At 37.9% G+C, this 13,405-nt stretch overlaps 1 protein-coding gene across 14 annotated transcripts in view; it reads left to right on the top strand.

Annotated features, from left to right (window-relative positions):
- The window catches only part of SRSF11 (serine and arginine rich splicing factor 11), a 46,393-nt gene extending 39,792 nt beyond the window's left edge, over positions 1–6,601 (top strand). For 7 of the 14 annotated variants that reach the window (XM_054483019.2, XM_054483002.2, XM_054483010.2 and 4 more), the window contains 4 exons: positions 1,369–1,458; positions 4,485–4,601; positions 4,932–5,070; positions 5,175–6,601. In XM_054483019.2, coding sequence (XP_054338994.1) covers positions 1,369–1,458; positions 4,485–4,601; positions 4,932–5,070; positions 5,175–5,372 — 544 coding nt within the window. In that variant the 3' untranslated portion in view covers positions 5,373–6,601. The remainder of the gene's footprint in view (positions 1–1,368; positions 1,459–4,484; positions 4,602–4,931; positions 5,071–5,174) is intronic. The other 7 variants (XM_054483081.2, XM_054483063.2, XM_054483074.2 and 4 more) reach the window with 3 other exon arrangements.
- Positions 6,602–13,405: the final 6,804 nt, after the last annotated feature.

The raw sequence follows: 13,405 nt of genomic DNA, 5'->3' as shown, positions 1-13,405 counted from the left end.
TCCTTACGTGCTGCAGAGTGAATCAAACAAGGTAGATTAATAGAACAGTTATACAAAGGAATTAAGCATTTCTTTAAGGACTTCCTGATTACTAGGAGAGGAGTGATAGATTTAATTACAGGGGAGGAACTGTTAAATGATGATTGCTACTTGCTGATATTGGAAGAGGTTTGAGAATGACTCGAGTATTAAATTCTGAAAGATTTGACTAGACTCAATGGGGGGCATGCTTTCAGGTGGAGAATGGTGTTTCTTGAAGTAATATTTTGATGTAGTAGGACTAGAAAATGAGGTCAGAAAAATAGAATGAGACAGTTCGTGTAAGGCTTTGTTGTTCACACTATGCACTTGATCCAGGAGGCAACTGGAATGGGTTGAAAATGGTGAACAGGAAATTAATATTTTCAGGTTTGTACTTTAAAAGATTTCTGACAGAGTACAGAATCAGTTTATGGAAGGTATGAATGGGACCTACTGGGGGACTGTTCTAGTAATCTAGGAGTTAGATGATAAAGATTCAAATGAAGAGGGAACCGATGATAAAGATTGAATGAAGAGGGAACCGAGGATGACCAGAGAAGGGAAAAAAATGAAATAGAGAATACGAATGGAAAGATTAGCTTAGAACAGTAAGAGAGGGATACTTTGATTCCTAAAATTAGAGAATAGTTAAAGAGGGGGGTTGTTTATGAGACGTCTCATTCAACAAATATATATCGTTTATCTACTCTTTGCTTAGAGTCTTGGGGAGAATGATGATCTTGGGGAAAAAATACTGTGAGGAGTAAAAATTTATAGGAATCTGTAAAAAAAAAAAATGAGTTATGGCTGTAGTCAAAATCTTGATATTTTCTAATAAGCCCTGAATAGTTCATAATGTATAGCAGCAGAAAAAGATAGAAGCTTGCTTGATCCATGATAGAGGTTGACATGGGATGTGTGTTTTGGAAGAATATTCATGATATTGATGGATGATTTTGGTAGTGCTCTATGGGTTTTGGCCTGATAGGAGAGGTGGGTTGGGAAAGTGGTAATCAGCTGAGAGAAAAAGGAGTCTTGAGGAGCCTAGAGACAGTTAACTTATTGGTGTTTACCAAGCATATTCAAGCCAACATCCTAGTTATTTTCTCACCCATAGTCTACTTTAGTCTACTCAGGAGAAAACCTAGGAAAATAGGATTTTAAAAGAAGTTATTGTACTTCAAATATGCCACATAAAGTATTATTTTTAAAACAGTTTCTGTCAGAATAACATTTATGCTTTTAAGGATGGGATTAGATCTGATTATATTTTTGTGTTTGTAGTGCTATGTAAATTGGCATCAGCTGAGTCTTCTAATGCATTCATAAATTGTGTTCATTTATTAGAGACAAAAAGAAAGAAGACAAAGAAAAGAAACGTTCTAAAACACCACCAAAAAGTTACAGCACAGCCAGACGTTCTAGAAGTGCAAGCAGGTAAGTTGGCATTGTGAATTCTTGCCAATTATTTTTTTAACTTTACTTCTAACAGTATCAGTACGCTGTCAGTATGAAGTCTTTTCCAGAACATAAGTATTTCAGTTACATTTTGCTGTTATTGAAAGTTTTTAAAAGGCAATTTGTGAAGAATAATGTAGTTTATTTTTCTTTTTACTTAATATTTTATGGTCTAGAGTATATTTGAAGTAACATGGAATTCAAGAGAGGTGAGTTTTTCTCTTTATAGTTTAAGTTTTAATGGCTAAACCATACTGAATTGTTCCATTAAGTAAGCTTATTATAGTAAGCTATATTTATCATCTGCATGTTAGTACTTGAGAATTTTTCTGTCCCTTTTAATGATTGTTGAATTAACGGGAAGCAATGCAGGTTCTGGTTTGTGTCATTCTTAGACTAATTCTATCTTTAAGCCGTCAGTGAAAATTGAAATGTTGCAGACTTTACTGCACAAAAAGCACATTTTCATACTTAATTTGGGATTTGTATGATATTAGTAAGGGCTGGACTTCATTCCATTTTTCAGATCTCATTCACATGTTTTGCTGCAGTGCTTGTTTTATTCATCAACATTACTTAAATTCACTAGGAGGTTCATGCCATATAAAAAAAAAAAATAACTGAAATGTATAAAAGACCTAAATGTAAGAGCCAAAACTATAAAACCTTTAGAAGGAAACAAAAGTGAATCTTTAAGACCATTAGCTTGGTGGTTTCCTAGATATGACTTCAAAAGCATAAGCAACAGAAGAAAAGAAAATTTTGGAATTCACCAAAATTTAAAACATTTGTATTTCAAAGGATACCATCAAGAAAGTAAAAACCTAGAGTGCTAGATAGAAAATTCTTTACATATTCTATATTAAGAACTCTTACAACTCAGCAATAAAAAGGCAACCCAATTTAAAAATGGCAAAGAATCTGTAGCCATTACTCCAAAGGAGATATGCAAATATCTAGTAAGTACATAAAATCTGTTCAACACCATTAGTCACCAAGGAAATACAAACCAGACCACAGTGAGATATGTCACAGTCACTAGGATGGTTATAAATAAAAAAGACAGATGATAGCTGAGCCTGACAAATGATAGTAAGTGTTGATTAGGATGTGGAGAAATTAGAACCCTGTGCATTGCTAGTATGATATAAACTGGTACAGGTGTTTTAGAAAACAGTCTGGCATTTCCTAAAAATGTTAAACATAGAGGTTTTTGACCCACCAGTTGTACTCCTGGGGAAAAATGAAAACATGTCCACAGAGAAACTTTTATGTGAATGTTTGTGGCATTATTTCCTAATAGCCAAAAAGTTAACTCAAATATCCATTAACAAATGGATAAACAGAATGGTATATCTATACAATTGAATATTTTTCAGCAATAAATAAGGTTGACATATGCTACAGTATGGATGAAACTTGCAAACATCCATGAAAGGCCATGTATTGTGTGAATCCTTTTATGTGAAATGCCCAGAATAGGCAAATCCATAAAGATACCAAGTAGATTACTGATTGCTGAGGAGATAGAGAGGATTGGAGTGATAACTAAAGGGTAGGGAGTTTTTGGGGTGATGAAAATTTTCTTAAAAACTAAATTTTTAAGGATGAAAATGAAACCAAATATAAGTACAGAAGGAAATGCTGAATCAGGCCTGAGGGATAGGTGGCAAAGAGATAGAAAAGATGGAAAGTACTACATATATTTTCTTACCTTAAAAACTGTTGAGGCTTTTTTTTTTACCTGTTGCTTTATATAATACACTTGTAAGTGCCTTCTCATGCTGTATTGTTGGATCACTCTAAATTAAGGCATCTTCTGTGAGTTATTAAATACCCACTGTGTTTGTAGTTGTGCTACAGTCTGTTGAAGGACACGGAAATGTAATATAAAATATTTCTGCCGTCTAGAGAATTTGGAGTTTCAGTTACATAAGACAGTAGCAAAAAGTATAAGGTGCACAGTCGTGACAATGTTTGATAAGTGAATGCTCAGTTATGTGTAATGTTTCCAGGACAAGGGTCACAGAGGGCTATATAAGTAGAAAAAAAGCTTCATTTGGAAACTAGACAACTAATTACAGGGTTTTTTAAGTCTGATAACTTTTGAGAATCAGCAACAGAATTTTTTTTTTTTAAGTTACAGTAAAAAGGAGGGGAAGGCTGTATATCAGCTGTATATCTTCAAAGTAATTGGTGAAAGCAGGGTTATTGGGGAACTGCGGGGGGTGGGCGGTGATTTTGCTAGAGTATAAGGTTTCTACCTTTCCACTAACTAGTTCTCTGAATTTCATCTAATGATTTAAAGGTGAATGTGGGGATATTTTATTAGTAACTACCTTCTATATCACATTACTGAATTATTCTGTACTTACTGTGAACACTGAATGTTTGAACCAAAAACAAACTACTTCAGTAATAGTTTTACTTCACACGTCACCCCTCTCGCATTAGTTTTGTTAAATCAGTTTTTTCTCAAGCTTAATATTTCTAACATTTTGTCAGCAATTAAAAGAATTGCTAGAAATTAGGAGTTTTCTTGAGGGTAGTAAAGGGAAAGATTCATGGTTTGCAGATGATTATATTACTCACTTAATTGTTTAGCTTATACCAGTATTGTGAAACAATCTTTGATTTTTCTGTTTTTTTGAGACAGGGTCTCTCTCTGTTGCCCAGGCTGGAGTGCAGTGGCCCTGTCACAACTCACTCCAGCTTCAGCCTCCCCAGGCTCAAGTAATCTTCCTGCCTCTGCCTCCTGAGTAGCTGGGACTACAGGCATGCATCACCACACCTGGCTAATTTTTTTGTATTTTTTGTAGAGACAGAGTTTCACTATGTTGCCCAGGCTGGTCTGGAACTCCTGGGCTCAAGCAATCCCCTCACTTCAGCCTGCCAAAGTGCTGGGATTACAGGCGTGAGCCACTACATCCGGCCACATCTTTCATTGTTAGAATCATCTATGATGTGTCTGCATTTTTAAGATCACACTGTATTTTAAAACCTAGTTTGCACATTTGTGATTCTAGAGAGAGACGACGACGAAGAAGCAGGAGTGGAACAAGATCTCCTAAAAAGCCTCGGTCTCCTAAAAGAAAATTGTCTCGCTCACCATCCCCTAGGAGGTAAGAATGTTAATCATTTAAATGTATTTTTTATATTTTTCAGAGGTTTTTCATTTTAGAACTGTCCTGTAGTTTTTCTTTTCAGCAGTTACAGTTCTTAAGAATGTTTTAATGTATTCTCTTTCTGACTTGTGACTTAAACACCATTAAGGATTGAACATTTTAGTCCTATAAACAAGTTAGTTTTGTAGCCTGTGTTACTTGTGTACTTTGATCGTCCAAGGTTTTGAAGTTGGATCTTTGCTGTACTACTTATATCCTGTGAAGTTGAGTCAGGCTCATCATCTAAACAAGTTAAACCTGTTGCTGTACATTTTACTGTCATTCTAGACATAAAAAGGAGAAGAAGAAAGATAAAGACAAAGAAAGAAGTAGGGATGAAAGAGAACGATCAACAAGCAAGAAGAAGAAGAGTAAAGATAAGGAAAAGGACCGGGAAAGAAAATCAGAGAGTGACAAAGATGTAAAAGTATGTTTACAAATTGATTTATTTTTATATTTGGGTTGATGTTGGTACTTTCAGAAGTTACTTTTCTTTGGAGAAGTTTACTTTTATTATTCTCCTTGGCAAAGCAGGTTACACGGGATTATGATGAAGAGGAACAGGGATATGACAGTGAGAAAGAGAAAAAAGAAGAGAAGAAACCAGTAGAAACAGGTTCCCCTAAAACAAAGGAATGCTCTGTGGAAAAGGGAACTGGTGATTCACTAAGAGAATCCAAAGTGAATGGGGATGATCATCATGAAGAAGACATGGATATGAGTGACTGAATATTGCCTCTGAGGGAATCCAACTGTATACCTGCATCAGTGTCATTCCTTTGTGTGATTTCTTAATGCTGTATTTGTTCATCTCAAACCTAGATGTATACAGCTCTGAGTTATAAATGGTTATAAAGCTCCTGTTACTGATATTAGTTATTTACATCAAAAAGCTTTTAGAAAATGGTACGAGGTAACCAATTCTTGTCATGGTGAAATCTGATTGAGTAACCAAGCAGTTATACTATTCTGGTGCTGCTTCATAACAAAAATGAAAAGCTGCATGCATCTACAGCAGGCATGGATTGTTTATGTCGTATGATATCCTTTATTAAGTAAGTTCACTTATAGTATTTCTATAATTTGATTCATTGCCGTAATAGAGCCATGTAGGAAATGCACTGATTGCATGTTATTGTGGCAAGAATATCCTAAATGTCATTAAAATCCTCCAACATGATGGATCTACTTATGGTCTTGTTTGTTGACATGACAAATTAACATTCTTATAGTTACATCTGGAAATGAGCATTTGAAATAGATAATCCTTTAAGCCTTGTGGCAAAATTTTTGTGGCTTTTGTTTAACTTTGAAAGGTTATTATGCACTAACCTTTTTTGGTGGCTAATTAGGGTTTAAATACAGAAACAAGATTTCAAATAAAACTGTCTTTGGCAGTGAGTAAATAGCAGCATATTTTGAAGTAGAGTTGTATACTTTCTCATAAGATGTTTGGGAATTTTTTTCCTGAAGTAATAATTTATTCCACATCTACATCAGTGAAAGCTATCTACCTATCCTGAGTCTATCTTAAAGGAAAAAAAAAGAAAAAGAAAAACAAACCTTATCTCTTGCCCTTATTTTGAATTTTCCACTCTTTCATTAATTTGTTTTAAGCTCCGTGTTGGAAAAAAGGGGTAGTGCATTTTAAATTGACCTTCATACGCTTTTAAAATAAGACAGATCTACTTGATAATGTACCTTTATTTGATCTCAAGTTGTATAAAACCAATAAATTTGTGTTACTGCAGTAGTAATCTTATGCACACGGTGATTTCATGTTATATATGCAAAGTAGTTAGGCAACTGTTTTAGTTACAGAAGTTTCAAGCTTCACTTTTGTGCAGTAGAAACAAAAGTAGGCTACAGTCTGTGCCATGTTGATGTACAGTTTCTGAAATTGTTTTACAAGACTTTGATAATAAAACCCTTAAACTTATGTTCATGTTCCTGTAAAACCGTATTTGTATTTATTTACGCTATTGAATGTATGACATTTACCTCATTCATTTTACAAATTATTTCCCTTTCTGTCCACATGTTTCAGTATAGTTAAAAGAGGAAGTCTATCACTGTAGTGATAATTGCTATCAAAATTGTCAAAAATGATTTAATTTCTATCCAAAATAGTCCTTTTCTTAGCTTAGTATCATTTTATTGCTTATTTTTTGTGGGAATGGGGTTGGATAAAGCAATGAACTTTAGTATAAACAAATCCCATCTATATCTAGCAAATTTATATTTTCGGTGAAATATAGATATTTGCCTTTTCTGGAGTAGTAGAGAAGCTGTCGATATGTATCTACTGTACAGTACTAAATAGTATTCATTTATGAAATGAGTAGTGTTTGGGTGGCTGGGGTTAAGGGAAAATGAGACTTGGAATTGTAGCTTTTATCCAAGTTTTGAGTATAAATAGGGTTTTGTTTTGTTTTTTTAACCTAAAAACTGAAATGCCATATAGAAAAACAGCATTGTTTTTACAGTTTGTAGTAAGTAACTTTTTAAAGATTTTATCAAAAAATTTTGTCTATAGTGAGTAAAAAGTTCTAATAATGGTCCTAATCACTGCATTTTTAAAAAACAAAGTTCAACACAAATGACATTTGTTTTAAACTTTAGTAGATAAAAGGTGAACCATGTGACATGGGCATTTTTGGAAGTCAAAAACAAATTTCACATATGGTAAACCTAATAGCATTCACAGTCTGTTCCCTCACTTGTAATCTCTGAATACAAATATACTAGCTTTTCTAAAGGGAATCATTTTTTTTAAAGTAGTGCCACTGACAAGATGCTGCAGTGAAGATTATCCATTCTTAGGATATTTATTTTCAGTGAACATTTTCTGCACAAAGGTAGTGTTACACTGGGACACAGCCTTTTAACAGATAACCAGTTGAAATCAAACACTGCCTCCACACTGAGTTCTGTTGTGTATTTGATAGTAAATTGATTTAAAAATAAAAGTGGTTTTTGTTAGAAAAATGGTTTGTCCTTATTTATTTGCTTAAATCCTTTAGGAGTGAACGAGAGGTGGTAGCTATACAATGAGCTTTTTTAAATGGGAAGGTAGAGTCCAGTCATGCATTTGGTCTTTATTTCATAGAGCCGGAGATAACTGTGTTGCTTACCTTCAGTTTCCTACGGGTAAAATGAAAGTGATTGCTACCTTGCAAAGTACAGACATACCTCGGAGGTATTGTGGGTTTAGTTCCAGACTACTGCAATAAAGCAGGTCATGAATTTTTTTGGCTTCCCAGTGCATATAAAAGTTGTTGGCTGGGCACTATGGCTCATGCCAGTAATCCCAACACTTTGGGAGGCCAAGGCAGGAGTGCTTGAGCCCAGGACCAGCCTAGGCAACATAGCAAGACCCTGTTTACAAAAAAATAGCCAGGTGTGGTGGTGCACACCTGTAGTTCTAGCTACTGTGGAGGTTGAGGCAGGAGAATCACTTTGAACCCAAGGAGTTGGGGCTGCAATGAACTATGATCATGCCACTGCACTCCAGGTTGGGTAACAGCAAGACCCCATCTGTATCTGTAAAACAGTAATTTTTAAAATGTAGCCTTTGGTGCCTGGGACATTAAATGATAGCTGCTATTTGATTATGGGGCCCTTAAAAGTTATGTAACTAATAATTTGTGTAGGGGGTAATGTTAAAAGCACGAAATAAATTGCATACCTTTTATTGAAAAGGCCGTGTTGCCCTTACTGTTTTCATGAAGATGGATCTTAGGTAAGTTTCTTAGTGGCAATTCTATACATGGAAGACAAAAATGTAAATAGGCACTTGGGAAAAGGAATAAAAGGAAGGAGAGGATAAAAATTATTGTTAACCTTGGAGCTACATCTTAAAACTGAGTCAGGTTCTGGAGTGTGCATTATACAGCTTATGTCATGCAGATTACAGTATTAATACATCAAATTTATCTCTAGCAAAATGATCACTTTCAATTGGGCACTAGATGAAGGGTTGGATCCATGCATGCTGTTTGTAGATTGATACACATCTTTTCAAATGGAATTGAGATTTCTTTTCCCTCAGTCTGTCTCAAAACCAGCTAATGCATTTCATCCCTGTGCTTAAACTATTTTTTCTAATCAAGTACATGTGGTTGTGTTTTAATTAAATATGGGTGTAATGGAATTGTTACTCGTACTTTTAAAAGCATTCAGAATGTCTATTAAGGTTTTATTAGCAGAAGCAGTAATTATACCTTTCTAAATTTCTCAATGAGACAATATTTGGAGTGGTAGATATTTCAAATTTCAACCTGTTTTACTCAGTTTCTATTCCCATTTTCATTTTATGTCAAAGTATATGTGAAATTTATTTAGACATTCTTAGCAAAATATCTTAGGTGAGTACCATGACAATTCTTTTATCAGTGGTAATATTCTTTAGAATATACTTAAGGTTTATCATAGAAGATGGTTAGCAGTCTTTTGTGTGTGTGTGTGTGTGTGTGTGTGTGTGTGTGTGTGAGACGGAGTTTCGTTCCGTCATGGTCGTTGCCAGGCTGGAGTGCAGTGGTGCAATCTTGGCTCACTGAAACCTCCGCCTCCCGGGTTCAAGCAACTCTCCTGCCTCAGCCTCCCGAGTAGCTGGGACTACAGGCATGCACCACCATGCCCAGCTAATTTTTGTAATTTTACTCGAGACGGGGTTTCACTATGTTGACCAGGATGGTCTCCGTCTCCTGACCTCGTGATCCGCCTCCCAAAGTGCTGGGATTACAGGCATGAGCCACCGTGCCCGGCCGATGTTTAGCAGTCTTAAGACAATTTACAGAGTCTGATATGACTAATATTTTTAGGTGACCAATAAAATGTTCTTAAAAAATAATGGAAGTGACACATTCACATTCTCAGATTTCTCAATTTATTAAAGGTTATTTTTGCAATGCACTGTCACTAAAATTAGTACCATGATGTCTTCTTTTAAAAAGAGCTAGTTAGGGCTGTGTGCGGTGGCTCACGCCTGTAATCCCAGCACTTTGGGAGGCTGAGGTGGGTGGATCTCTTGAGGTAAGGAGTTCAAGACCATCCTGGCCAACATGGTGAAACCATCTCTACTAAAAATACAAAATTAGCCGGGTGTGGTGGTGCATACCTGTAATCCCAGCTATTTGGGAGACTGAGGCAGGAGAATCGCTTGCACTCAGGAGGCGGAAGTTGCAGTGAGCCAAGATCACGCCACCCTACTCCACTGCACTCCAGCCTGGGCGACAGAGCGAGATTCTGTCTCAAAAAGTAAATAAAAATAAAAAGCTAGTTTGCTAAAATATGGTTTGCCCATGAGAAATTGAAGGTCTAGGGTCACAAAGAATAGAATGTTCCAAATGATGTTTAATATCATTCACATTCAGTTATCCCAAAATGTAATTTAAAAAATTACTTTCTAGCAGGGCGCGGTGGCTCACGCCTGTAATCCCAGTACTTTGGGAGGCCGAGGCCGGCAGATCACGAGGTTGGGAGATCGAGACCATCCTGGCTAACACGGTGAAACCCCGTCTCTACTAAAAAGACAAAAAATTAGCCAGGCATGGTCTCGGGCGCCTGTAGTCCCAGCACTTGGGAGGCTGAGGCAGGAGAATGGCGTGAACCCAGGAGGCAGAGCTTGCAGTGAGCCAATATCGCGCCACTGCACTCCAGCCTGGACGACAGAGCGAAACTCCATCTCAAAAAAATTATTTTATGATGGGCATGGTACCTCACACCTGTAATCCCAGCATTTTGGAAGGCCCAGGCAGGCAGATTGCTTGAGCCCAGGAATTCAAGACCAGCCTGGACAACACAGTAAAACCCTGTGTCTTAAAAAAATACGAAAATTAGCCAGGCATTGTGTTACGGACTTGTACTCCCAGCTACCTGGGAGGTTGCAGTGGGAGGATTGCTTGAGCCCGGGAAGCGGAGGTTGCAGTGACCCAAGATTGCACCACTGCACTCCAGGCAAAGCGACAGACTGTCTCAAAAAAAAAAAAAAAAAAAAAAAAAAAAAAAAATTGGTTGAGCTTTCTGCAAATATACTAAATGTAATTTTGACGTTATATTAAATGTAAAAACTGCTTTTTTTATTTACTAAGTTGACAAAGTTAAAATGTGTTCATTTAGGCCGGGCACGATGGCTCACGCCTGTAATCCCAGCACTTTGGGAGGCTGAAGCGGGTGGATCACAAGGTCAGGAGATCGAGACCATCCTGACTAACACGGTGAAACCGGTCTCTACTAAAAATACAAAAAAATTAGCCAGGGTGGTGGCAGGCGCCTGTAGTCCCAGCTACTAGGGAGGCTGAGGCAGGAGAATGGCGTGAACCCGGGAGGCGGAGCTTGCAGTGAGCCGAGATCACGCCACTGCACTCCAGCATGGTGGACAGAGCGAGACTCCGTCTCAAAAAAAAAAAATTGTTCATTTAAATACCAAATTTTGGAAGACAAGTATCAAGTAGATTAAGAACATTTTTATCTTTCCACAAAATTAATATATCAGTCAGGATTCAGAGAAGCAGAACCACTAGAAGATATACTTTTTAACAGATATGACATCAACAATAGTGAGACCTAGTTAAGCAGTTTGTAAGGCTTCATCTTTGCATCTGATGCTGGAGGTTGAAGTTCATTTTAGGCAGTTGGAAAGCAAAGGTGAATGATTGAGGGAGGGATGGTGGCACTAGGAGGAATAAGCTGGAACCAGCCACAAGCACAAGCTAGAACCACAAACACGGACTGACACTCTGGTCAGATCTCGCTGCTTCTGACCTTGGTGGCATGGATGTCCTTCCAAAGCGAGGACACTTCATCATGGAGCAAAATATAGCTGGCCCATGAGTCTGAGAAGCTGAAGGAGGATCTGGGGACAGTGGAACAACTGCAGGCCCAACTGCAGCCTCATCCCAAAGGAGCAGCAGATAAGCCACAATGTGTATGAGCTACAAAATTTATTTCACTTCAGCCCTCCAAAACTCCTACGTTATCCATATTCATTAGTCATGCACTGCATAATGTTGCCTCATTTTGGTCGACAATCGACTGCATATTGGATTGCGGTCTCATAAGATTATAATGGAGCTGAAAAATTCCTGTTACCTAGAGACATCGTAGCCATTGTAACATCCTAGCCCAGTGCATTATGTGTTTGTGGTGATGCTGGTGTTATACAAACATACTCTGCTGCCAGTTGTATAAAAGTATAGTACATACGGTCGGGCGCGGTGGCTCATGCCTGTAGTCCCAGCACTTTGGGAGGCTGAGGTGGGCAGATCACGAGGTCAGGAGATCGAGACCAACCTGGCTAGCACGGTGAAACCCTGTCTCTACTAAAAATAGAAAAAATTAGCCAGGAGTGGTGGCCGGTGCCTGTAGTCCCAGCTACTTGGGAGGCTGAGGCAGGAGAATGGCATGAACCCGGGAGGCAGAGCTTGCAGTGAGCCAAGATCGCGCCACTGCACTCCAGCCTTGGCGACAGAGCGAGACTCCGTCTCAAAAAAAAAAAAAAGTATAGTACATACAGTTATGTACCATACATAATACTTGGTAATAAATTATTACTGGTTTATGTATTTAGTATTTGTTGCAGTATGTGTGTTCTGCTGATTAAAAAAGTTATCTGAAAAACAACCCCAGGCAGGTCCTGCAGGAGGCATTCCAGGAGGTATTGTCATCACAGCAGATGACAGCTCCATGCATGTTATTGCCCCTTAAGACCTTCCGGGTGGGACAAGATGTGGAGGTGGAAGACAGTGACATTGATGATTCCTACCCTGTGTAAGTCTAGCATAATGTGTGTGTGTGTTTTAGTTTTTTTTAAAAAAAGGTTAAAAAGTAAGGCCAGGCCCGGTGGCTCATGCCTGTAATCTGAGCACTGGGAGTCCGAGGCCAGCGGATCATGAGGTCAAGAGATGATTGACACCATCCTGGCCAACATGGTGAAACCCCGTCTCTACTAAAAATACAAAAATTAGCTGGGCATGGTGGCATGCACCTATAGTCCCAGCTACTCGGGAGGCTGAGGCAGGAGAATCACTTGAACACAGGAGGCAGAGGTTGCAGTGAGCCGAGATCACACCATTGCACTACAGCGAGAGACTGTCTCAAAAAAACAAACAAATAAAAAGGTTAAAAAGTAAAAACAAATTTTATCAAATAGAAAAAAGCTCACAGAATAAGGATATGAAGAAAGAATATTTGTGTATAGCTGTACAATGTGTTTTAAGTGAAGTGTTATTACAAGAGTCAGTTTAAAAATTTAAAGCACTTTGGGAGGCTGAGGCAGGTGGATCACCTGAGGTCCAGGAGTTCAAGACCAGCCTGACCAACAAGGTGAAGCCCCCGTCTCTCCTAAAAATACAAAAATTAGCCAGGCGTGGTGACAGGTGCCTGTAGTCCCAGCTACTTGGGAGGCTGAGACAGGAGGATTGCTTAAACCCGGGAGGTGGAGGTTGCAGTGAGCCGAGATTGCGCCACTGCACTCCAGCCTGGGTGATGAAGAAAGACTCCGTCTCAAAAAATGTATATAAAATAAATAAATTAATTAAAAAACTTATAAATTAAGAAGTTATAGTAAGCTAAGATTAATTTATTATTAAAAGAAATTTTAAAAATATATTTAGCGTAGCTTAACTGTATGTTTATGAAGTCTACAGGAGTGTACAGTAATGTCCTAGGCCTTCACATTCACTCACTACTCTCTGATTGGCTCACCTAGAGCAATTTCCAGTCCTGCAAGTTCCATTTATGCTAAGTGCCCTATACAAGTA

Source organism: Pongo pygmaeus, chromosome 1 (assembly GCF_028885625.2).
Source record: "Pongo pygmaeus isolate AG05252 chromosome 1, NHGRI_mPonPyg2-v2.0_pri, whole genome shotgun sequence".
NCBI lineage: Eukaryota > Metazoa > Chordata > Mammalia > Primates > Hominidae > Pongo > Pongo pygmaeus.
Note: the sequence above shows the minus strand (reverse complement) of the source record. Positions and strands in the feature narration are given on the sequence as shown.